The 26,499-nt window shown below is 46.1% G+C and overlaps 1 protein-coding gene across 8 annotated transcripts in view; it reads right to left on the bottom strand.

Moving 5' to 3' along the window:
• Nucleotides 1–285: 285 nt before the first annotated feature.
• The window catches only part of TUBGCP2 (tubulin gamma complex associated protein 2), a 37,040-nt gene continuing 10,826 nt past the window's right edge, over nt 286–26,499 (bottom strand). For 3 of the 8 annotated variants that reach the window (XM_054831909.1, XM_054831911.1, XM_054831910.1), the window contains exons 7-18: nt 26,048–26,247; nt 22,042–22,231; nt 20,972–21,117; nt 20,123–20,303; nt 17,943–18,123; nt 17,112–17,284; nt 15,594–15,722; nt 14,098–14,218; nt 9,510–9,653; nt 8,789–8,917; nt 7,743–7,906; nt 286–651 (exon numbers count right to left, since the gene is read on the bottom strand). In XM_054831909.1, the coding sequence (XP_054687884.1) occupies nt 546–651; nt 7,743–7,906; nt 8,789–8,917; nt 9,510–9,653; nt 14,098–14,218; nt 15,594–15,722; nt 17,112–17,284; nt 17,943–18,123; nt 20,123–20,303; nt 20,972–21,117; nt 22,042–22,231; nt 26,048–26,247 (1,864 nt within the window). In that variant the 3' untranslated portion in view covers nt 286–545. The other 5 variants (XM_054831908.1, XM_054831906.1, XM_054831907.1 and 2 more) reach the window with 3 other exon arrangements.

Raw genomic sequence — 26,499 nt, 5'->3', positions numbered from 1 at the left:
AGCAATTTTTATGGCTGCACAACTCTGGCAAGATACTCTGGAAGTCCTCTGCTGAGGACTCGGACAATATGATACAAGCACCATGTAGCTGCTCATCAGCTATGAACCCCATCGCGTCGGTTAGAGCAGCTCATCAACTTCATTCCAGCAACCTCCCAACTGGGCTCTCCCCCCAAAACAGGGCCGCATGGCAGATGAGCCAAATCTCTGTGAGCTGACCAAAATTTAGTCACTTAAGAGACTAATTTGCACTCTAAGTTCTGTTAACAGACAAAATAACCCTGATTTTTTTTTTTGTAATTTATTTTACAACACACAAATACATCACTTTACAATGTAGTTAAAAAAAAAAAAAAAAAGACTTAACAAAAGCCTCTCTGAAAAGAAAATCCATTCTGTACATTTCAGGAGATTGAATGGTCCCCCATCTCTCTGGGACAACCCTTACGGTTCGCTTCCAGCTCGCACCGTGAATGCGGAGGATCGAAACGAGCGAGTGTCCAGCTCGCTGCTGGTGCAGGAGAGGCGGTGGTTGAAGGAGGGCTTCACTGGGCATGGCCAGCCAGGTGAGGAAGCAGGGGAGATGCCTTCTGGCTGCGCTCAGCAGACATGTGCTCCAAGCGCTCTGTGTAGAAGCCATTGAAGTCCAACCTGAGAGACAAAAAAAAGCCAGAAGTTCTGGCAGCCCGCTGGCTCAACGCCGCCCAAGAGCGGCACGCAGCGAGCCGAACACGCTGCCGAGGGCTGCCAAGAGCTCGGCGCTGCAAGCGCCGCAGTGGATGCGCTTGTCAAGGCGCTGAAAAGCAGCGAGGGGATCCAAAAATACATGAGCTCTTTTACAGGGTCAGATGAATTTTAGGACAGAGTTGGTTGAAATGAGGGGTGTGAAGCAAAGCAAAGCAAAGCAAGCCTCGCCGCGGGAAGAAGCGGAGGATGCTTGATGTGCAGCAAGAGGGCCTGCGGGCCAGCACAGACCGCTCGAGCAGCCACCCTGCTGAGCGCAGGAATGTATTACACATATAATCCTGCCTCCTCTATAATCCAAAACGATGCCACAAAACCACCCGGCTCCACGCCTGCTGTGACCTTCCTTAGGCAGGTCGCTGCACTACTAAGCCAACTAAGATACACACAGCTCTTAAAAACGCGTGCCCTGGGAACACCGAGCAGCAGTCCATATAACTTTTGTGTGATTTACAGGCTTATCCTCTTCAATTCTCAAATTAAGTTGCTCCAATACTAAATGAATGGGCACAATATTTGAGTTTCATGTTGCTTAACAACCTTACACAAACGGCAACAAATTGTTCCTTGACATTTTTTGGTGACTGTGGAAAACAGAGCCTCGACAGATGGAATTTATCTGTTGCTCTCTCCTGGTTGCAAAGCTTACAGATCTCTCATCCTCTAAGTGTTGCACAAAGGAAACCTGACACTGAGGCGGGCATATTTACCAAACTTTGATCAAATATCAGAGCAGGAATTATTTACATCCTTGCTTTGAGGATCTGTTCCATTTCTAAAGTTGCTTTACTCCAAACTTCTTGAATTGCAGATTTTGATCTGCTTCCCTTTTGGCTACGTTTTCAGGGTTAAATGATGGGATAACTTATCTCTTAAGAATTTGCATGGTGCTTCTTCAAACTCTGCTTACACTTCAGTTTCTTGTTTTGCGCCTGGAACTTTTATTCACTGGGGTTTGCATCACTTCAGACGTCCCACCGGTCTTACTCTAAGCTCAGTCATTGCCGTTTCCTCCAAAACGGTAAAGGAAGGATATCTGACGAATGCTAACAGCACTTGCTGCGTAAGATTTCTAAGTATTTGTAATTAAGTAATCCTTCTGACAAAGTCCTCTATGCTGTAATTCTTCTCCTTTTCACTACTGGGATGTGATGGAGTGACTCTGGAGATCTGTGGTTGCCAACCCATTGTCAGCACTGCTATGGCTGGAGCCAAGGCACCCGAGCAGGACTTCAGCACACTGAAGGTCTGTGAGTTACGTGTGAGCTTCCCCGCTTTGAAGGAAACCCTCTGGATCTCTGTCGTCTTCCATTTGGTGCTACAAATACGATGGTTGTGCCTCAGTTACTTAGTACTGTAAACTGAATAAATATTAACCAGGATCAAATAAATAAAAACACAGTACCAGAGTTATGAATAAAAGGGATATTTTGTTATCTGTCTTACATGTTGACTACCACCCTTGAAAAGCAGTCATATAAAAAGGTTATAATTTATAAGAAAGGCAGGTATGTCTTATAAACTCTTCCATCTCCCTGTCAAATATGTGATTTCGGATGGCAACCGTCTCCGCTCTGGTTCTTGGGTTCCTGTTGCCATAGAGTCCAGGACTCGATCCAATAATCTCTACAGACTGAATGAGAGCTAAATGTCATGTCTGGGCATTCGTCATGGGACTTCCGCTCTTTAGAACGTTACTGAGCAGCCTGTAGAAAAGGAAAGACCTGTCCTGTTGTGTGGCCTGTTAACACACAGCATTGCAGTTAAGGAAATGGGGACATCTGCTTGGTCAGTAAAGGTCCAGCTACATCCAACATCTTGGTGAAGGCTCATGTGGTCCCAGACAGTCCAAACTGGAGGACTTGACAGTGATGACAGTCCTGATGGCAGAATGACGCAGTATTTCCTCTGCAGCCCTTCAACAGAACTGAGGCGTAGAAATACCAGGGGGCAAAGGACTCAGACCCTCTTCTGAACCACTGGTTGCAGCTTCAGTCACCACTCCCAACGCAAACTGCTAACAGAAGCATTTTGTTTCCTCACAACCCGCCTGAATCACCATACTTCTCCTTTCTGCTGAAGCAGGAAGTTCGTGTTGTAAAAACCAATCTATCTGTATTGGAAGAAAGAACTGGCTTCAGAGCTTCCACAGCTCAGGAGTCACCTCCTGCCACAGCTAACAGTCATGTGTGGACTGTGAAACACAAAGGCATTGGTGGAGGACAGCTCCTGGCCATGGCACCATGGACCCACAATCGAACAGGATACATAGCCAGTCCCCACAGTGCAGCATCAGCTTGTCCCACCACCCTGGTAGATGCATAAAGTTGACATCAGGGTGGGGAGGCAATGATAAAAGAGGTAAGCCTCTGATGCTAAGTGTAGGAACAGTGCTGGAAGGAGGACACCACCTGAGCTACTGCCAGAAAAGGCCCTACATCAATGTCTGGCATCACACGTGATAAAGTGTGATGGAAAGCCACAGGACTTCTGCTGTTGCACGGTGTAAAGACTGGTCAAGGATTCGACATTGTTGACTTCTTCACTAAGCTGAGAACCAGCTCCAGCCTTGGACTGAGCTGGGTGATCCCACCAATGGGACTATCTCCATATGTTCTTTACAAGACTCAAGGATGGTGGGGTCATGATGATCTTCTGTTAAAAGAGCAGGCAACTTGGTCTTCAACACTGTGTTGGTGTTTTAGGTTTACATGGCAAGGGTTTGGTACCGAGGGGGGCGACAGGGGTGGCTTCTGCGAGAAGCTGCTAGAAGCTTCCCCTGTGTCCGACAGAGCCAATGCAAGCTGGCTCCAAGAGGGACCCACCACTGGCCAAGGCCGAGGACACCAGTGACAGTGGTAGCACCTCTGGGATAAGGTTTAAGAAGGAAAAAAATGGAGCAGGAGCTTTTGCAGCCAGAGGGAGGAGTGAGAAGATGTGAGAAACTCTGCAGACACCCAGGTCAGTGCAGAAGGAGGGGCAGGAGGTGCTCCAGGCGCTGGAGCAGAGATCCCCCTGCAGCCCGTGGTAAAGATCATGGTGAGGCAGGCTGTCCCCCCTTCAGCCCACGGAGGATGATGGTGGAGCAGAGATTCCCCCTGCAGCCCGTGGAGGATGATGGGGAGCAGGGATTCCCCCTGCAGCCCATGGGGAACCCCACTCTGGAGCAGGTGGATGCACCCAGAGGAGGCTGTGACCTCGTGGGAAGCCTGTGCTGGAGCAGTCTGCTCCTGAAGGTCTGCACCCCGTGGGAGGGACCCACGCTGGAGAAGGTCATGAAGAACTGCAGCCCGTGGGAAGGACTCACGCTGGAGAAGTTGGTGGAGGACTGTCTGCCGTGGGAGGGCCCCCAGGCTGGAGCAGGGGCAGAGTGTGAGGAGTCCTCCCCCTGAGGAGGAAGGAGCGGCAGAGACAGCGTGTGATGAACTGACCACAAGCCCCATTCCCCGTCCCCCTGTGCCGCTGGGGGAGGAGGGAGAGAAATGGGGGGTGAAGTTGGGCCTGGGGAGAAGGGAGGGGTGGGGAGAGGGGTTTTAAGATTTGGGTTTCTTTCTCCTTGCTCCACTCTGTTTTCTTGGTAAGAAATGAGATTAATTTTCTCTAAGTTGAGTCTGTTTTGCCCGTGACGGTACTTAGTGAACGCTCTGTCCCTGTCCTTATCTGGACCCACGAGCCTCTCGTTCTATTTTCTCTCCCCTGCCCAGCTGAGGAGGGGGGTGAGAGAGCGGCTTTGGGGGGCACCTGGCCTCTAGCCAGGGCCGGCCCACCACAGTTGGCCATGCCCTGTGCCACCTGCAATGATGTCCAAGGCTGGATCATGGAGTTAGTTGCCATTAAGATCTCCTGGATGAAGCATCATAAAAAAGCCCGTCTGTTAGAACTTGTACTGGTAATGATAAAAATGGAAGCGCTTGATAAAGAAAGAGGCAGGGCTGGAGCACTGAGGAGGAGTAGATGAGCCTGGATGACTCAACTGCTTCTGGTCTCGATCCCTGAATCTAGCCTGACTCTGTATGCTCCTGTGACACCTAGGAGTGATGGCAGCAAGGGGAGTGTAAGAGCTTAATCCCTTTGGCCTGACAATTTTTCTACAGGTGGATCCTGCCTGCAATCTACAACAGTCCAATGATGGTAAATAGTGATGCCCAGGCAGATCAAGGTTGATATAAAATGTCCAGAAGGCCTTGGTATGCTGCACCATCATTTTCTAAAAGGTTTTGCAGAGGCTTAGCTGTCCTGGTTAGTCCTGAAAGGAACAGCCATCACTTGTACAGTTGGGGCCTCCACTCACAGCCACAAAAAAAGTCTTGGAAGAATTTCCAAGATGAGGAGACCTCAGACTCTGGTCACTTTAGAGATGGAGTGAATCAGAGATGTTAGGACTGTGGAGAAGGGGTCCTCACCTACCTTCCCATTTCAGGGACTGAGTATCAACCAACGAGGGCAGTTCTGGTGGCAGGAAGATTAGCTCCTACCCTGAGAGGGAATGGAAGCAGGAGAGGTCAGAGCAGCAAGCAGTTCTGTGGCACTGCATTTCCTTTCAGATGCCTATGAGTATCCCTGCCCTCCTCACATGAAGAACACAATCCTACAAGGAAGGCAAGACACGTAATGCTCTACAGTGCTAAGGGAGCTGGTGGGCTAGACTCCGCTCCTGGAAGGACCCCTGGTAACAGGGATGACAGGTTCAACCTTGGTCTCAGCTGTGTGACCACATCTCAGATAGAGCAGCAGGAGGCCAGGGGCTGTGTAATGTATGGTCAAGAAGTTCTCAGAAGTAAAGGACAACTGGAAGCCCAGTCTCCTGCTGGAATACTTCACAAAACAGTGTTTGCAAAGGTTGGTACCAGGAATCCTGGACAGCCCTGTCAGATGCTGTTAGAAAAGGACAATGAAAGCTTCAAGAGACACAACATGAGGAGGAGACAAGAACCTGCTTCAAAAAAAACATTCCAGAAACTTTTTCTCTCTCTGTTTTCAGGGTGTAAGGGTTATCAGCCAGCCATAAAAGACATCTGGTACAGAAGGGCAGCAAACAGAACTTAACGGTTGCAGGTTAACATCCTTATGGTTTTCCTGAAGATTAAGTTAAAGGATGAGAATTGACCAACGAAAAGTACAGTTCATAAAGACCAAACGAAGCAGAGGAGCAATAAGACTACACTTAAAACAAAACAGAGGACAAAGCACAGTTAGGAGACAGCTCAAAGTACTCTTTAGTCACATGAGGTTAAAAAGAACTCAGTAAGGATCTACTGTTCTGTACTAAATATCAAAGGGGTTGGGGCACGAATCCCTACAGCACCAAGGGAAGAAAGAAAATGTATGTCATTAACCAGCTATCAGGCACGTTTATGAACAAAATTACATATCACCAACAACTGATTCTAGCATCTCTACCATTAAAAAGCATTGCAACTTTAGATGAAAAACATTCTTAAAATTAGTGAGTACTCCTTGGTAAACCAAGGGCTTTCCTCAGAAAAAGATGAAAGGAAACAATCAACATTTTAAAATGACCTTAACTTCTGGCTAGTCTTGTAAGAGCTGTTTACAATTGCTTACACATGAAAATAAGGCTACACGCCAGCTTACAGACAGTATGAAGAAACTAACGGATATTTAGGATGGCTTTGTTTTCCGTGCCCTAGCCGACAGCAACGACAATTAAGGTAAGCCTCAAGTGTTCTAGGCTCACATGCGCCATAACAGTGAAAGTGTGTCTATTGGGCTTACAGACATAGAGCAAACGCTTAAAAAAGTGTTGGTGTTGAAATATTTTATATTCACGAAAATCCTAGCCTCTTTTAATTATGTCTACATGCAATACATATCCTGCCTCTTCACTGGAAGAAGTAAGTCACTGTAAAAATGAATTGTTTTTTGGATGTGCCCAACGGTCCGCAAGCAGCATTTTTGAAGTGTTACAGTCTTTGCCAGGTGTGAGGCAGCTGGCGACCAGCAGCTCTTACATGTGACTTCCGCCAAGGTGACTCTTTGAATTAAGAGATGTCAGCTCCTGAACCTCGCTTGCCTTCTTATTCTGTGGTTGTATGCATGCCTCAGCTGAACGTTTGCAATCTGCAGGCTGCTAGGCTTCATGTGCGCTTAACTCTTGAAAAACATATTCCAGCCACAAACACTAAAATCTGCTCCCAGCAGCAAACTTCACAGTTGCAGTTATTTCTGTTTTGCTCCTAAAGAAGTGGTAGCAGGATCAGAGTGAGGCAGCATTCTGCTTGCACAGCACGTGCTCAGCTGGGGATAATGCTCCTAGGGCATTATCAGTGGTTCTTCAAAGCTAGAAGTACCAGGGTAGGTCCCCCCATGCTACACCAATCTATAACCTGGTTAAAAAGACCAGCAATGCTAATATGTATGACTCTTACAGCAAAACCAAATGTTAATCTTTCCAAAGAAGACCTGTGCAACTCATTTTATTGAAAAAGAAACACAGAGGTTATAAACCGAGCAGCAAAACCCAGATCTCCTTATCTGTCTCTCTCTTCCTGCAGTGTATCTTGTGTACTTGACTTTAAGGTATTACTGGGGGAATTTTGACTTCCTAAGAAGCTAGTAAGTACGGATGAGGCCACAATGAAAACATATTAAGGGATGGTTATTTAAATACATACAAGATCTGAACTTAAAACAAAATAGCCACTTATGAACAATCCCTTGCATAGTTTTCTCATCTTGGAATACTGACGCTGTATTCAGGAACCAGCTTACTCGCTGTCTACACAGGGAGACAATCCCCAGGAAAACTAACACTTCCATTACATTTACAACATCAATAGACAAATCGTACGTAATTCAAAGGAATGTGATTGGGTTTTTTTAAAGCCTTGGGTTGAAATGCAAAGCAATATTTCTTGTGATTTCAGTGTTTTCATTGATGGGGCAGACATGCACAGTTATAAACAGCAATTATTCTTCCTGAGCTGAATTTGGAAACCACGGGAGGGGAAGTTACAGAGAAAAAACTACTGGCTCACCTGTAGATGATGTTGAGCATGCTGTGCTCACAGTCATTGGTGCTGTAAACGCTCAGTTTGTCCAACAGGTCGAGCAGATGTGTTGAGAAATTGCTATCAAACTTGTTGATCGTTGCTTCGAAGCCAGATGTCAGGTGGAGGTTGTCAGCATGCTCTGCTAAAAGCTATCAAGACAAAGCAACAGTGGCCCCATGTGTTTGCTGATTCACACTTGCCAAAGAGATGCAATTATTCCTTCCCTATTTCCCAACCTGCTCAAAAATACTGCCATAAAACTTAACGGTTGCTCAGCCACTAAACTAAATCCTTCAGAACAGTTGCAAGGTCCTTCATAGTTAAAAACCTTGTCATGCCTACCTTGGAGAACCCAGAGTAGATCCCACTAGAGTTATCCTCAAATATATGCTGCTGTTATTTATTTTCAAGCAGGAGGAAAAGCCAATAAGCAGAAAGTGAGTGTTGCCTAAGACAGGTTGTAACCTCTGGAGCACTCTGATTGCCTTGCAGTGTGATGGACCCTACCGGCTGTGTGCCAGAGAGGGGCTTTCAGTGGGACAGGAGACAGTCTGCTAACCACAGAGCATGCCAAACAAATCACTCAGTACATGTGCATCTCAACAGAGAAATATGGATAAGACAAATACTCCAGATACGAAAGGGATGGGCTGGAAACAGTCACACCCAGCAGCTTATTGGCTCATCTGTCACCAAATGCTAGTTCTGGAAACAAGAAAGTTCTTGAGTTGCAGGAAGCCTGTATGGGGGTACCCACTGCACAGCTGATAATAGAGCTAAGAACCTAGAAACAAGTGCAGGGACCGCTGTGGGAGACAAGTTCTTCAAAGCAGACCTTGAGACCACCATCAGCGTTCCACACTGCCCTCAGAAATGCCCACAATTCTGCAAAGATTCTGCTTTTGGGGCCAGAGGTGCTCTGGAAACTAGGAAGGTCTATCTGCAAGAGGTAGGACAGCCGCTCTGACCAGACTGCAATCCCAGACAGCATTCACAGCAGAAAGGACTCAGCTGTCCATCCCGTGTCCCACCTTACTAGTCAGCTTCTTCTTCGCAGTCTCTTCAGCACGCTCCTCCTCTGTTGGCGGGCCCAGCATTGTGCCATGCTCTAAGGTGAGCCGGTCCATCTCGTTATCCAGCTTCATGCTCTGGGTGAACCTCTTGGGAGGGCAGAAGGTTAGGGAAATGGTTAGATCCTATTTTTTCAATTATGGCAAAGCACGAGGCTGACTCAGTTCTGCTAGCCCTGCAGCTAACTGACTCCCATGAAAGCTAACTCTGAGATTAAATTTACAACGTTAATACACAAAGGTCCCTAAACCCAAAGGAAGGTGTGTTTTTTTTAAAGCTATGGGCTCCCCTGAGATGCTGGCTAGAGATCAGTCTCCATGGGTCCAATCACCAGTCCTCACCTAATCCTCAAAAGAGCATGCTAAAAACTACAGAGCCCTACAACTTACACCTCAAATTCTGCTGCAGGACTGGCTGAAGCAAGGTAATTCGGTTCATATGAACCTGATCCCAACACCAAAAAAGAAGAGCATAGAGAATTTTGTGGTGGAAGAAGCCACAGAAACCATTTGGGAGAAAGGATGTGGGTTTGAGCTGTCAAGCTCTAAAGCCTGCTGGCGGGAGGAACAGAGGCTCTTCCGCACGCATCGAGGACAAGAGGGGTTGAGTTGTGAAAAAGGGCTGTCATAGCTGGTTGGCACCCAAAGCAGCTGGCAGTGGCACAGGGGAGGCTGCACATACCTGCATGCAGTTTGTGAACATGACACAGACAGACATCAGCTTGGAGAAGATCTTCAGCAGCTCTGGGTTGGTTAGCATGCAGTCCTTCAAGCAGTTATCCAGGAAGCTTGTGTGATGGCTCAGAACATCGTCAATATTAGATGCCTGTTACAGGATAGTACAGTAATGAAAAAACAAACCAGGACTGCTGTGCTGCACTGGACCAAAGTTCTAACCCAGCATCCTGCCTCTGACAGTGACCTCTCAGACATGCTCTAGGGCATGTTGAGATACTTCTCATGTACCTTCCAGCTTTGAGAAACATCCTGAGATGAAGGCTGTATTTGCATTACTGCATTCAACAGCCCTTCATAGGCTTTTTACCTCTGATTTATCACATCACCTTCTCAACCCAATTATGGTTTCTTCAATGATCCAAACTCTCCACTGGAAAGGAGGCTCAGGATGGAATTATCTGCTTTATGAACATGCACTTCCTTTGCTTTTAAATCTGCTTGTCATGCCCACTCCCACCTTCACAATCTCAGTAAAGTCAGCTACAATAAATGGAAAAGAGAAAAATAAATCAAACAACCTTAAGAGTCAGGAAGTCCATGAGGCTTAAAACGTACAGGTTATTCAGAAAGCTGCCTGGCAGAAAAGGACCTGGGGGTGTTGGTCGACAGCCGGCTGAAGGTGAGCCAGCAGTGTGGCCAGGTGGCTTGCATCAGGAATGGTGTGGCCAGCAGGAGTAGGGATGTGATTGTCCCCCTGTACTCGGCTCTGGTGAGGCCGCACCTCGAGTGCTGGGTTCGCTTTTGGGCCCCTCAGTCCAAGAAGGACATTGAGCTGCTGGAGCGTGTCCAGAGAAGGGCGGCAACGAAGCTGGTGAAGGGTCTGGAGCACAAGTCTGATGCGGAGCGGCTGAGGGACCTGGGGCTGTTTAGCCTGGAGAAGAGGAGGCTGAGGGGAGACCTGATCGCTCTCTGCAACTACCTGAAAGGAGGTGGTAGCCAGGTGGGGGTCGGTGTCTTCTCCCAAGTAACGAGCGATAGGGTGAAAGGAAGTGGTCTCAAGTTGTGCCAGGGGAGGTTTAGATTGGATATTAGGAGAAATTTCTTCACCCAAAGGGTTGTCAAGCACTAAACAGGCTGCCCAGGGAAGTGGTGGAGTCCCCATCCCTGGAGGTATTTAAAAGCCATGTAGATGTGGTGCTTGGGGACATGGTTTAGTGGTGGGCTTGGCAGTTTTGGGTTGACGGTTGGACTCGATGATCTTAAAGGTCTTTTCCAACTTAAACAATTCTCTAAGTCTATATTTTAGGAGCACAGTAAGTAACTGGGACATGAAGTGTTGCAAGGATTCTGTAAGATTTTTGTCCAGCTCTGCTACTTCAATGGGCTGTTTCAGTCTTGAGTTTTTAATGATAGATTACCCCCCCCCCTCACTCTATACAATTATGGGATGTGCTGAAGCTGAGAACACAAGTCAAGCTTAGGAAAGAGCCATAGGACTAAAATTGCCAAGGTATCCACACTGCTTCATCAGGATCAATGCCAAAAAAAAATAAACCCAACCACCCCATAACCTTTTCAACAACTAGTACAGAACAGGGATAAATATCGCGCTCTGATGCCATGAAGATCCTAGTTGTGTTAATGAAGACAATGATGCTACGAAGATGAAGATACTAGTTTTATTTTTAGGAAGAAAGCGCCTTAACTTCAAGTGGAAATGCCCAAGAGAGAAGTCTGACAAACAAAAAACCAGCATAAGGCACTACATGAGATCAGTGAGGGTCATCCTTTTCCCCCCTAAAATGCAAACAAAAGGAAAAAAACTAGCCCAGTCTGTAAGCTGCAGAGGTTAAAGAGCCAGTTCTGCATCCTCTGTTTGGAAATAAATGACGCTTTTATTTGGGAATATGCCATCCCTGGTGAGCAGCTCTTTTAAAGGACTGCATAACGAAATGGTTGCTGAAAGAGCTTCTTTAGCTGGCAGTGCTGAGATGTTCGACCCACAGGTGCCCATATCACAACGCTGCCTACAGCCAGACTTCTCTTGCCGCAGCACTGGCAGAGGGCATGCTCCATTTTCCAGAGATTTAAAAGCCTTGAAGGACACTGATGAGGATGGGAGGCGAACATACATTTGGATTATGTTTCAAAGACTTTGCTAACTTGCCAAAAAACTTTCTGAGTTTCAAGCGATGACTCATGTACATACTCACATCATGGGCAGCTTTGAGTCGTTACTTCTGCACTGTTACTCGGAGAAGCCCTTCATGTACAGAGCAATGGTAGAAATGCTCTACAAAATGCTGCAGCAGCCCTCAAGCTTTCAGAAATGAAGCAGCGTATGGTGAAGTCATGGACAGGTGTCCTTCTTGTCATACAGCCATGGAAACACCCTTCCCCAGTGCCAGCAAAGACACTATACCTGCTATCTCAACATCTCTGGCAGGCTAAAGAGGCTCACAGATGTTCCACAGATGTTCCACAGATGTTTTCCACAGGGAAAAATTATGTCCACTTAGGCTAGCAAAAACGTTTGGTCTTGGGACATTTCTTGGGAATGGGCTCCTCCGAGAAACAGTACAAACTGACAAATTCCTTTTGGGAACTGAAATAAAAATGCTTCAATACCACCGTATCTCTGAAGGAGCAGAGAAACTCAATGGCTGAGACCCAAATCATAGAGGGATCTTCAGACAGAAAGTCTTTGGAAAAACTCTGGAGTCAGGAGATCATCTCTTCTGAACAGGGGATGCTGTCAATACAGATCACGTGCCTACTGCATGTAACAGTCCCTTCTAGGACATCTGGAATCAGCAGAGACTGAAAGCAAGCACTACCTGAAATCAGCATGGAAGAACCCAGGGCAGGATAACTTGTTCAAGTGCCTCAATTCAAGTAAAGTAAACTGAGTATTATATTTTGCAAACCTAAACTTACAACAAAATTAAGAAGCAAGTACACTTCTCTCAGATCATCCAGGAGCTTGACGTATAACCTTCTCTTGTTCAGAAGGCCTCGCCAAGAATATGCAGAGATGCTCACAATCCCAGACCTGATACATCCTGTGAATTCTCCAGGAAAAAGGATGACAGGGCATCAAAAAATGTTGGTTAGCTGACCCCAAAACAACTTCCCAATACACAGCAGAAACTAAGACAGGGTCAGTTGATGTTGAAGATACACAAGGCTCATCAGAGAGCTGCCAAGAGAGCTGCTGTGGCTTAATGCAGATTGCAGGAGTGTTGGGCTCTTTGGTACATCAGATAAATGTTTTTCATGGTGTAATAGGAAGAAGAGATGCAACCCAGAAGCATCTGATCACAGGATGACTTCCAGAGGGAAGAATAATAAGGTGATGTACATCTGCTTCCTGTTCCCTCACAGTAGCTGGGGCACTCTAACATCAGCCCCAACACAGCAGCACCACGTAAAGGAAGCTGAGAAGGACCATGAGGAATGTGGTGTCCCTTGGGATAAGGAAAATGACTACAGCCGTCACAAAGGTTATGCTGCACAAACTGGAACACAGGAAGTTCCATCTCAATATGAGGAAAAACTTCTTCCCTCTGAGGGTGACCAAGCACTGGGACAGGCTGCCCAGAGAGGTTGTGGAGTTCCTTCTCTGGAGAGATTCCAAACCTGCCTGGACACGATCCTGTGCGACCTGCTCTGGGTGATCCTGCTTTAGCAGGGGGGTTGGACTAGATGGTCTCCGGAGGTCCCTTCCAACCCCAACCAGTCTGGGATTCTGTGACATTAGCTGAGAATGTGTTCCTATGTGAGATAATAAAGGCATCTCACATGCCCATCAGGAGATAAAAACTGATTCTTGCAGTTTTTGCTAGAGCGAAGAGTCAACTTCTGGAGAAGTCACTGACTTGGATTAGTGAACCAGAAATATTTTGTAATACACCTGGAAAATCCCACAGCTCAGAATATTACATCTCTGTGAAAGGAACCAAAATTATGCCAGGCATGCTTTGCCCAGATCAGGCATAAAAACCAGTGAGAAGAGAGCTTAGCCTCTCCCAGATACCACCAGAGTGAAAAAGTTCTCCAGCCTTGCCCACCTACAATAGGAATACACATGTAGAAGAGCCACCTGAATAAGGACAGCCCTGTTTTATAACAGATTGTCCTAACGTGCCAGTCCTTGGCAGCTTCACAGAAGAGAAAGCACAGACTTGGCTTTTAAGAGCACTGTAAGTCAGCCAAGGAATCAGCTGAGGATGTCTGGATCTGTTTGTGATCTTTGCACTCTGCATCCTTCTTCCTTTTCCAGTTTTCTTTCTTCTGTGTAAAGCGATGCTCAGCAGAACCCCACCTTTACATAACAGGGTGCAGCGTATGAGCTGGGCATAGAGAGGAGGATGCAGCAGAGGAAAGGGATATATGACCAACAAAGCAGAAAGGTGATGTAGAACAGCAGCACTCTTTGCAGTGTGATAAGAATGACAGTTCCCAGACACCTTAAGTGCCTCCAGGAAAACATTTAAGTCACCTAGAGTAACTGAAATTAGACATTTTTTCCCTACATTAAATTTGTTAACTTAAGACTTGTGTTCCAACTTCTCTCAAGCACACACACTCACCAACTTCAGGTTCTTCTCAAGAATGTGCCATGTTGGCTCCATCACTTCAAACATCATGTAATACTGGATATTCTGTACAAAATTCAGCATCCGCTGCCGCAGTGTGAAAGCGCCAGCAAACCTAGGGGAGAAATCACACCCACACAACTTAGAGCTAGCAAATGCCATGGAGAACTATCACCAGGCTTGCACAGTCAAGCAGAGCTAAACATTTCTGTCCTAGCAAATTCACTGCTGCAGTGTGAGAGGGATTATAAAGTTAATGCAAACCATCTGTGATTATTTTCCACATATTCAAGTGGCTTTCCCTCAATTACTAGTGTCAGAGTTTTGAACCTGATGTAGACTGGAGAATTACTTTGAATATTTGCTTATATTCAACTAAAATTTTAATATTAAATATTAAAGCAATTTTACTAGTGTAACTATCTAGGGAGACATGCATTCATTAGCAGGACGAAATTTAACAAGATAAATGGTTCATGTTTCTTTCCAGCCTTACTTGTTAAATGAACACTTAAAAACATTTGATGCCTGGCATCAGTATGTTCAGGGGATCCAAATATTTAATGAAATCACTTAGGGTATTTAATGCAATTTCACCTTAAAAATAGAATGCCGGGATTATATAGAGGTTCTTTCAATGTCAATTTATGCAGACTTTGTGATGGCAAACTGACTTCAGCAAACCAGGACAGGTCACTGGATAGGTGGGGGATACCCACCCTAGGGGTTTTCAACCACGGCTGCCCTGTCCCCTGCTGATCAGTCATCCTGTGAGCTGGAGGTTGGACCAGAGACCCTCGCAGGTGTCTTCTGCTAACACCTCTACAATTACAGGAGAACCAGAGCTACAGTCACCAAGGCAGCCGAGGTTACCTGTCCCAAGAAGGTGCCATTGGCAAGGCAGAAGGTACTACATCACAATGCTGGGGTCTGCCTCACTCTCCAAACAGGCACTTCCAGCACCTGGAGTGCAGATCCAAAGATGAAAATCTACCCTCACAGATGGAACAAGATAGAATTATTTCCTGGGAAAAACCCCACCTATTTTACCTTATTCAATTTGTATCACACCAAAACCCCAAACAGCAGCCAAGCCGTGTGAAGGTCACGGAGTCCTGGCCAGTGGTCTGGCCAGAAGACAAGGATGTTGCTTGTAAACTACTGAGGTCCTTACTAATCTCGCTGATGCTAAAGTAGTGACCAAGACAGTATGTGCACAGATGTCCTCTGCTCTGTTAGTGTTAACTGAGCTAACCCTAAAGACCGTATCTTCGTTTTCAAAACTTCATGCCAACAAAGAGGAATGAGTCGAGCAGCACAAAGATCACTGAGCATACAGTTCCTACTGAAACCTGATCTCTCTCAGCCTGTAGGAAATTTGTAAGGACCTTTTTCATGTCAAAATGATCTGATCCGTGTCACGACATATCTAACTAGCAAGCAGGAAAACCAAAACTTCACATCTGATCCAGCAGAAAAAAAGGCCGTACCACTTAGCTGAATGCAGGGAGAATTGCTTGGCCGTCTTATTGCTGATCCAAACATTGCACAACTGTCTTTCCACATGTTTGCAATAGAACATGTGTCTGAAAAGCATCTGGTATCTTGTCAATGCTTTCCTGGAAAGAAAAGGAGAAACCCATCCAGATTAAGCCCTGTTCTGATTGACAGACTAAGCTGTGAAGGCTGAGGGTGCTCAAAGGCAAAGAGACTTTACACAATATGTTCCTTACGCCTTCAGACGCACACAGATCTGCACTGAAACAATTTGAACCAAAGGAAAAAAAAAAAATCACATTTGTAACCATCCCAAAGAATTTCTCTCCAAGGAGTCCCTCCTCCGTATTTCCTGCCAGTGGGTACATCACCAGCCTCCTCCTTCAGTTCTCTTGAGCTACCTGCAGAAAGGTCACTCCCACAGATACTGGGACAGAGGGCTGAAAGCCTGCGGTCATGTACCCACTGCACTAAGACTGCTATGATCACCACGACAATTCACCAAGATTCTCCAAGAAGATGAAGAAAAAGCTGTAACCAAGCTACAGGCAGCGTTACCCCGCCAGCGACACACTGTCAGAAGCAGATGGGGATGCTTATTTATAGCTTCAGGGACTGGATTCAGGTCTGCATTCAGACACTTCAGTGTAGGTGTCTACAGAGCTCCAGTCGATACAGTTCATGAAACCTTACCAAATAGTATTTTCACTTCCGTAGCTACCATCGGAGCTAATACATTCAATTTGAAACAAAGAGACATAATTTCTAAAGCATCACGTCATTAGAAAAGTCCCACTGTGTCAACTGATTTTTTTTTAAAGGGGAAATTAAGGGACAAACTAATTGTTGGCATTTAACAATTCAACATCTGTCGCCCTGTTTGTGTAACGCTGCTTGTTCCATTTGCCCTGGCTCACAGCAGCGGGCCTGTCAGTGTTTCTCCAGGGAAACTGGGGGCAAAGCCCTGCAGAAAAAGGAACCATTCAGTCCTTCAAAACTCAATTAAATGCAAAATAGCTTGCTATCACAATTATAGCAACAGCCTGTATCCGTCTAGTTTGCAACCAGGGATACCAGAAAGTGCATTTTTTTTCTGCTCTCCACATTTGCGATTCTTGCATGGAAACCCTCTTGTGAGAATTGATATTCTCAGGTGAGACATTTCAGAAAACCGTGGAAAACTGGGTGACCAGTCACAAGGAAAACCAGGGACCAGGCTGAGAAAGCATCCTTTGATCTATGTATTCCCACCATTTAAAAGGAAAGTTTGACTTTCCAAGCATGCCTTACACATGGTGTAGTAGGGCTTTACTGAAGAGAGAATCCATATTCCATAGCCTAGAAGTGGAGCAAGCAGGGCTCAATAACCCCAAAGCATTCATTACTAGTCAGCAACTTATAACGTCACTTTAAAGATACAGGCTTTCCAGTATTTTGCTGCGTGGAAACGTGTTTCAACCCCATGCAGAAGCTTCTGCCTTTTTTTTTCCTTCTGTGGATTGATACTTTACCTGTTTATAATAAGGGACAGAGGCCACTTAACAATGTAGTCAAAGGAAAATGCTTCCAGACCGCTGAGAGTGAGCTCTGTGGGATCTGCACTGATAATGGCCTTCTCCTGCTTCGTTTCTATGGCCAATACTCTTAAGAGCTGTGTAATGAGGTCATGGGGCATCAAGTCAATCTATAAAGGAAGAACAGGAAAACAATGAAGCCACAGGATACTCACAACTACTGCATAGCAACAGACAACTGGCAGAAGTGCAAATTATCAGTCGCTCTCAAGTCATCAGACCAACCTAGGAAGCAATAGTGAATGGTATATGGACAATGCAGCAGCACACAGCAGAGCAGTGTCATCATAGCGTTTAACAATCACCATACAAAAGAACACTGTGCTGATTGCTCTCCATTGCCCTTGGCCTCTGTAAGGTCTATTCAGATCTCACGCTCCCCAGGCACAGCCCCTGGGCTGCTTCACATCTGTAAAATATGCCATCATTAATAGGCAGGACTTCTAATCAGGTATTTTCTGTTACTCCAAAGTGAGCACCCAAACTGAGGATACGCATGAGACACACACTACTGCTTCCACCTCATGTCACCTTCTCCCTGTTCAGAGGCCAGCAAGAAAATGCAGCCCCTTGTCCAGGGTGGGTGCTCCCAGGAGCTACTCTGGATGAAGGAGGATTTAGCCCAGAGAAGGTCTACAGGAGGACAGCCATCAATTCTCTTTCCTTTCAGTGTACATTCAGCAGGTTCTTACAGGCACAGACATCTTCCCAAGCCATGGCAGGCCTTCTGCTCAAATTCAGTTATCTTCTACTTAGATACATTCTTACCTTTAAATCATCCTTGAAAGGATCTGTGTTGGCTGTGCTCATTCGCAGGGCTAATTCAAGCAGAGCCTCTAGCCTCGTAGTTATGATGTCATCTACAGGCTTCTTAAGTTCCTCTTCTGTGAGATCCATGAAGTGAACAAAAAAGTCCCCTTGATCCATCAGAAAATAGTGTTTTATAGACCTGCTCAAGAAAATGAAGGGACCATTGATTATGTTTTTTTAAAGCCAAAGTTAATCCATATTAAACCTAAAGGAACAAAAGCAATCAATTCAGCCAGCCTGCTGGGTTTGATCACAACATGTTCCTCTTCCTACAAAACACGCAGCCATAACTAACCCATTTGGAAACTAGCCTTTTATGCATTTCCCTTCCTCCCTACCACCTCAGTCAGGATGCTTTTGTGCAGTCAGATCAGGGCTGCTGCTGTTCCTTTTTCCCTTGAAAAATGCACCTTAAGAAAAACATTGCTGGGCTCCTATTGCTCATGTTGCTATCCCCGACCTTAGAATCATAGAATGGTTTGGGTTGGAGGGGACCTCAAAGCCCATCCAGCTCCACCCCCTGCCATGGGCAGAGACACCCTCCACTAGCCCAGGTTGCCCAAAGCCCCATCCAACCTGGCCTCGAACATTCCCCTTGTCCTGTCACTCCCTGCCCTTGTCACCAGCCCCTCTCCAGCTTTCCTGGAGCCCCTTCAGGGACTGGAAGGGGCTCTAAGGTCTCCCTGGAGCCTTCTCTTCTCCAGGCTGAACAACCCCAACTCTCTCAGCCTGTCTCCATAGCAGAGGTGCTCCAGCCCTCTGATCATCTCCGTGGCCTCCTCTGGACTCGCTCCAACATGGACCTTCATGGTGTGCAGATCCATCCAAGAGGCAGTTGTCAGTTCAGAGCAGAATCTTGGACTCCTTTGAATTAGCAAGTATCTGTGCTGGTTTTTTTAAGTACTCCAGGTACTTGGAGGGATGAAAATCAATAGAAAGGCTAGGAAGAAATTGGCAAGTTTCAGACAGCTCTCATAACCTTTCATAAAACAAAGTATGTTCTCTGGTGGTTTTCACAGGTCAGGAAAGCACCTATCAGTTTTAAATGAGTGAACCATGGATCTTCAGGTCTTCCCATGACCTCTCTCAGCTGGAGCTGTAGTGTTCCCAGGTCTGGAGCCGATACCTTTGTTGCAGCTACAACTTTTTCAGGCCTAGCAAACAGCAGGTCCAAAGCAACCCCGCCTGGCTGGCTGGGCACATTCACCTCAGTTACCATTACTGCTCTGGCTTATGTCTCCCAACGGGCATCTTCTTGTGCAAGTCACTTGGCAGGTTTGTCCTGTGAAGCTCAGACCACTTTCTTTCAGACTGCGTCACTAGTTTGAAGCAGAACCTATGGTACCAATTACAAACTACCTTACAACCAGCTACCAACTGCAATTTCCTACCTATTTGTGTCTGTCTTGGTCTTCTGGATAGTTAAGATTCCTGGTTTTACTGTTTTCTGAAGATAGTAATAAACTAAAAGCTTGATTCACACAAGGAAGCTGGAGTTTGCATGCTAGAACGCACTTGCATTTGCTATTGGCTGAATGTGTTACAAGAATCAAAATATAGGTTGTTGAAATGAACTTTAAAAAAGGACAATGTTAAGAAAAACCCTGCACTGGAACTTGGGGCTAATACACTTAGTCTGTTCCAACTACCTACGTCTGCATGAACAATAACCATGGCATATATTTGGTGAGATACTTAATATTAAACTATTTCTTATTCAAATTAAACTCTTCTTGATCATACCAGATGATATCAGGAAACTCCTTTCCGGGGTGGGAGTGACATGCAGCTGTGGGAAAAGTCATGAGCGTGGTGGGGGATGTCCATACCTGAAGGTGGGTCTTGGGACTGCACTAGACAAAGCCACGGCTGCCCTGATCTAGGTTTGGCAACAGCCTTCCAAGGAAGTTGCGCTACAGACTCCCAGACATCCTTCCCACCCAACATTTCTATGATTTGACAGTTATTTTCTTCTTTGGGGAAAAAACCCAAATCTTCTTTTTTTTCCGTTCAACCTTTCTAATGGAAATAGAGAGAATACATTGATAACATCCCAAGAAAAGAGAGCTAACTTCAAAAACTTATGTTCACTATCAGAACCAATCTATTTAACATACATTTAGAAAAATAAATCAAACCTTAGGTGAGCCACCAGCTCTTTCTCCTCCATTAGGAAATCCAGAAGAACTTTGCTAGCATAGTTATATGCTTTTTCTATTTGTTCCACATATGCTCGCTCTTTTAAGGTATAGATGACCTCTTTAGCCACAGGGCAGGTAACATCACGTCCACATTCTCGCACAACATTTAAATATTTCCCTAGAAGCAAAAAGAAAGAATGACCCACATTCATACCTACTGTACATCCAACAGGGAAACTTTCAGACCACTACACTCAAGCGGAAGATATGCTGTGAAATGTTTACCCTAAGTTCTACTGAAAGCTGGAAAGGATTTAGATGCCTTTTAAAAGATGATACAGAATTTTAAATCAGGCACGTAGTGTTGTACTTAAGGAGAGATGTAGAAAGGGTTTTGTTTCCCAGTGGTGGCAAAACATCTCTGCAGACAGCCAGAAACTTTGCAGATCTGGTGCTGCACTTCAGAAGTAGCTTTTGCAGAGCTTGTACTTACGGCAGAGAACAATGGCACCCATCAGGCTGCAAGCTTCATTTAAACACCCAAATTAAAACTCAGCATGTTCAAACATCAGTTCTCTAGCTCCATCTAGCTAGTTGCTAGAAAACTGTGCCCGTGAAACAGAGCAGTAAGACAGACAGCTCCCTTAGATGCTGAACTCCTTCCCACATGTTGTTTCAGTTATAGGATTTGGAGTTCTTTTTAAATCTGATTCTTCTGTTCCTCTAAAAAGTTGAGCTGGACCCCATAAACTGGCAAAGCATGTCGACATTTACTTTATCTTTACATAAAGAATGGTAATACTTGTCTCAGGATTCCTCTTACATCAGAAGCATATCTTTACCTACCTGTGCTTAGTATTTTGTCAGCCATTTTCTGCAAGAATGAGGGAATCTGTTGCTGAACAACAGTATATCTTTGATCCCAATACTTGTCATTATAGTCTTCCTGAATCTTCTCCTTCTGCAGCTCATGTTCCTCCACCATGAACTCACTGAACAGTTAAAGCAGATGTTTAGAAGCAGGAAGTGGTACAATGAGGATTACTTTTTTGACCTGTAAACTGGTAATATGATCTATAAGAAATAAGGTCTCATGAAAATACATTCCAATCAAGAACTGAAATTAGTCTGTATTTGAGGTAAGAGGAAAAGCATTACACAGAGTGTTTCTGCTAATCTGCAATCAATTACAACAGAAGCAGAATTTTATTGTGTTCACAAACCAAGTCTAAACATTATTTGGTTTTCAGAGTAGAGGTGAGGAAGCTGGCCTTTGTCTGCCTTCTCACCATCAGGAAGGCATTAATTTTAGCTATTTTAACTTCAGTTTTGCTCCCCTTAGGATTCTGAAAATGTGGGAAACAGAAATGCTGCATAAACTATTAAACACAGCAAAATGCTTCAAATGATTCTACAAAATCCAAGAAACTTCAGTGTTTTTAGCTCGTATCAGATTAGCATGTTAGCGGACTACATTTAACATAGATTCACTGAGGTATCACACTCGTGCCCCATGAGAAGAGGGCTCACCCCTGTCATGAAGACGATGAGGATGTGAGAGGAGAATACTTAAAGGGGGACAGGCATGGTAAGGTGGAATTTGAGTGGACTGCATATTTGAACTGTTGTGCCATTGACTATTGCACATAATTTCCTTGAATTTGGAAAAATAAAGCGAGTGAGTGTCTCTGACTGTATAACCACTGAATCAAATAAGAACTGTAGTTAAACACGCTCCAGCAGCTCCCCTTCCTTGCGATGCTGCCTTGTCTACCTACTGCTGCCAGGTCCAAGCCCCTTGGCTATGCAGATTCTACAGAATAGAGGGATGGGTGCACGAAAAACGTAGAAGCCAAAGACCTGAACAGTATTTCTTAACTTTTGCATTCCATTTTAATTCCTTAATTGTTCTTTACCTGTATGGATCATTAATGATGCCTCGATATATCCACTTTTCCAGAATTTCAAAATAAGGCACGCTGGCCGCCTTGGTTAAATACAGGCACAGCTCCTGGGCCTGGCTGTCCCCCGTGTAATTGAAAGTCTTGTCGTGGAGTAAGCTCAGGGTTGATCCTCCCATGCACTCACCTTTATCCACAGAAGTAGCTAAAATTTAAAAGTGTAGATGTGAGACAGAAAGCTGACACAGATTAATTGCACAAGCTATGCTGTTAAACGTAATGAAGTTAGCAGTTGATTAGCTGACCATCCTAAGTCACAGATCTCCATGTCAGCTGCAGACTCCCTCCCGTGAAGACACAAGGCCATTCCACCACAGAACTAAAAGCTTACATCCTGAAATATCCCAAAATGAAAACCCAAATTATCCACAATCTAAAAAGGAATAACCAAACCCAGCCCTCCAGGGAAGGAGAACTGAACTCAGGAAGACACAAGGTACATGGTGGCTTAGAGTCCAAAAGTCTCCTACACGGAGGGGACCCTGTAGAGAGATTCACTTTCCAGGAGGTAATGGAAGAAACACACACTTCAGTGACTTGCTTGAGAAACCTCTGATCTCAAAAGCACAAAGAGTTTAACCAGAATTACTGAGGTAACTGCATCTGTGACCAACAATCTCATGCAACGGCACAGGCTGGGACCACTGGCTGAGGAGCAGCACTGCAGAGAACAACCAGAGGTTCCTGCTGGACAACCAGCTGATTGTGGGTCAGCAGCATGTCCTTGCAGTGATGAACACCAACTGTACCCAGAGCTGCACTGCCAGAGATTATTCGCCTCTGCCCAGCACTGGTGAGGCCACACCTGGACCACTGCGTTCAGTTTGGGGTCCCCAGTATGAATGACAAAATGAAGAGTCCAGCAGACGTTAATAAGACGGTGGGGGGCTGGTACCCAGGGTGTGGAAGGAGAACATCAGTGAGCTGGGCTTATTAGCCGAGAGAAGAGAAGATGAAGCTGAGGGCTGCCAAACATTATTCCTTCACTATCCGATGGATAGTTCTAGAGGATAAGGTATGAGACTCCTCTTGAAGAAACACAGTAACAATATCAAAGGGGCCAAAGTAACAAGAAGGGGAAATTCCAGAAAGAAATGTTCACCAATAGGGTGGTGAAGTCATGGGAAAGGGCCCAGAATGGTGGGGGATCTCCATCTCGGGATTGTCCATTCACCCAGACATGGCCCTGAGCAACCTGCTGTAGCTGTGAGCAAGGGGTTGGAATAGGAACTTCCAGGGGTTCCTTCTGGTTGAATCAGTTTGTGGTTATACATCCACACACAGCTGGAGGGGCATTTGGAAAGAAGCTGAGTAGAGACAATAGTGGTGGAAACAACTGATCCGAAGGGCATGGACGGTGAAGGTAAAAGGCGTGGACTTGCCTCATCACAGCTCTGACAGGCAGATTCAGCCTTAGAGCCCACCACTCTCAAAAAAGAACAGTGCTCTGACGAGCACAGTTCCCCTTGGCTTTCTTCTTTACTATAACATAAAATTAAAATGACACATGCCCTGCCTGTATTGCTACTCTGTACAGTTTTCAGAAGCCACTGTCATAGAATCATAGAATTGTTTAGATTGGAAAAGACCTTTAAGATCATCGAGTCCAACCATCAACCCAAAACTGCCAAGCCCACCACTAAACCATGTCCCCAGGCACCACATCTACATGGCTTTTAAATACTTCCAGGGATGGGGACTCCACCACTTCCCTGGGCAACCTGTTTAGTGCTTGACAACCCTTTGGGTGAAGAAATTTCTCCTAATATCCAATCTAAACCTCCCCTGGCACAACTTGAGACCACTTCCTTTCACCCTATCGCTCGTTACTTGGGAGAAGACACCGACCCCCACCTGGCTACCACCTCCTTTCAGGTAGTTGCAGAGAGCGATCAGGTCTCCCCTCAGCCTCCTCTTCTCCAGGCTAAACAGCCCCAGGTCCCTCAGCCGCTCCGCATCAGACTTGTGCTCCAGACCCTTCACCAGCTTCGTTGCCGCCCTTCTCTGGACACGCTCCAGCAGCTCAATGTCCTTCTTGGACTGAGGGGCCCAAAAGCAAACACAGCACTCGAGGTGCGGCCTCACCAGAGCCGAGTACAGGGGGACAATCACATCCCTACTCCTGCTGGCCACACCATTTCTGATGCAAGCCACCTGGCCACACTGCTGGCTCACCTTCAGCCAGCTGTCGACCAACACCCCCAGGTCCTTTTCTGCCAGGCAGCTTTCCGGCCACTCTGCCCCAAGCCTGTAGTGTTGCCTGGGGTTGCTGTGACCCAAGTGCAGGACCCGGCACTGAGCCTTGTTGAACCTCATACAGCTGGCCTCGGCCCATCGATCCAGCCTGTCCAGACCCCTCTGCAGAGCCTTCCTACCCTCCAGCAGATCGACACTCCCACCCACTTTGGTGTCATCTGCAAACTTCCTGAAGGTGCACTCAATCCCCTCGCCCAGATCATTGATAAAGAGATTAAACAAGAGCGGCCCCAAGACTCAGCCCTGGGGAACACCGCTTGTGACCGGCCACCGACTGGATTTAACTCCCTTCACCACCATTCTCTGGGCTCGGCCTTCCAGCCAGTTCTTTACCCAGCCAAGAGCACACCTCTCTAAGCCATGAGCCGCCAGCTTCTCCAGGAAAACGCTGTGGGAGACAGTGCCAAAGGCTTTACTAAAGTCCAGGTAGATAATATCCACAGCCTTTCCCTCACCCACTGGGCAGGTCACCTGGTCATAGAAGGAGATCAGGTTGGTCAAGCAGGACCTGCCTTTCAGGAACCCGTGCAGACTGGGCCTGATCGCCTGCTTGTCCAGCACGTGCTGCATGGTGGCACTCAAGATGATCTGCTCCATAACCTTCCCCTGCACTGACGTCAAACTGACAAGTCTGTAGTTCCCCAGATCCTCCTTCCAGCCCTTCCTGTAGATGGGAATCACATTGGCTAACCTCCAGTCAACTGGGACCTCCCCAGTTAGCCAGGACTGCTGATAAATGATGGAAAGTGGCTTGGTGAGCACTTCCGCCTGCTTCCTCAGCACCCTTGGGTGGATCCCATCCAGCCCCATAGACCTGTGTGTGTATCTAAGCAGTGTAGCAGATCGTTGACCATTTCCCCTTAGGTTATGGGGACTTCATTCTGTTCCCCATCCCTGTCTTCCAGCTCAGGGGGCTGGGTACCTGGAGAACAACTGCTATTACTTCTAAAGACTGAGGCAAAGAAGGCATTAAGTACCTCAGTCTTTTCCTCATCCTTTGTCACTGTGTTTCCCCCCACATCCAATAAAGGATTTTCCTAGCTCTCCTTTTGTTGTTAACATATTTATAGAAACATGTTTTATTGCCTTTAACGGCAGTAGCCAGATTAAGTTCTAGCTGGGCTTTGGCCCTTCTAATTTTCTCCCTGCATAGCCTAATGACATCCTTGTAGTCCCCCTGAGTAGCCTGCCCCTTCTTCCAAAGGCCATAAACTCTCTTTTTTTCCTGAATTCCAGCCAAAGCTCTCTGTTCAGCCAGGCCGGTCTTCTTCCCCGCTGGCTTGTCTTTCAGCACAGGCCTGCTCCTGCGCCTTTAAGATTTCCTTCCTGAAGAACGTCCTGGACTCCTTTGCCCTTCAGGCCTGCCTCCCAAGGGACTGCCAAGCAGGCTCCTAAACAGGTTAAAGTCTGCCCTCTGGAAGTCCAAGGTGGCAGTTCTGCTGACCCCCCTCCTTACTTCTCCGAGAATCAAAAACTCTTATAATTTCATGATCACTGTGCCCAAGACAGCCTCATACCATCACATCACCCACAAGTCCTTCTCGGTTCACAAACAACAAGTCCAGTGGGGCGCCTTCCCTAGTGGGCTCACTCACCAGCTGTGTCAGGAAGTCTCTTCCACACACTCCAGGAACCTCTTGGACTGTTTCCTCCTGTTTTTGTCACGCACGTGTCAAAATGTAATGACTGCATTTTTCAAACTTACCAAGCGAAGCAAGAATCTCCAGGGTCCTCATTGTGGGCTGGATATAAAACCAGAGTTTCTGCAGTGACAGAAGTCCTTGTCTCTGAAGATGTTCCAGCTGGGTTATTAGTATCATGTATTCCTTGATTAGAGTCCGCATAGCAGCAGCCAGAGCGTGATTTACCTGTCCATACTCGAAGGAAGACTTCTCCTCTATAAACCTGTAAAAAGCAAAATGGAAACTCTTTCAGGCAAGGCACCTTCTATCATTTTCAGGAATTTTATCTTCAGGACACTGTACAAACACATGAGTAGGCTGTGCGTTGGAAAGCGCACCAGTCTTCAGCTAGAGTTTCAGGTTCCACATTTGCTCTGTGTCCCCCTATATCCCATCACCAAATTTCCTAGTGCAGAAAGCTGTGGGAAGACTTTTCCTCTCAAATTGCAGGGGAACTAGAATTATTTGCAAAACC

Source organism: Grus americana, chromosome 7 (assembly GCF_028858705.1).
Source record: "Grus americana isolate bGruAme1 chromosome 7, bGruAme1.mat, whole genome shotgun sequence".
Classification (NCBI taxonomy): Eukaryota; Metazoa; Chordata; class Aves; order Gruiformes; family Gruidae; genus Grus; species Grus americana.
This window is presented reverse-complemented; position numbering and strand designations above follow the sequence as displayed.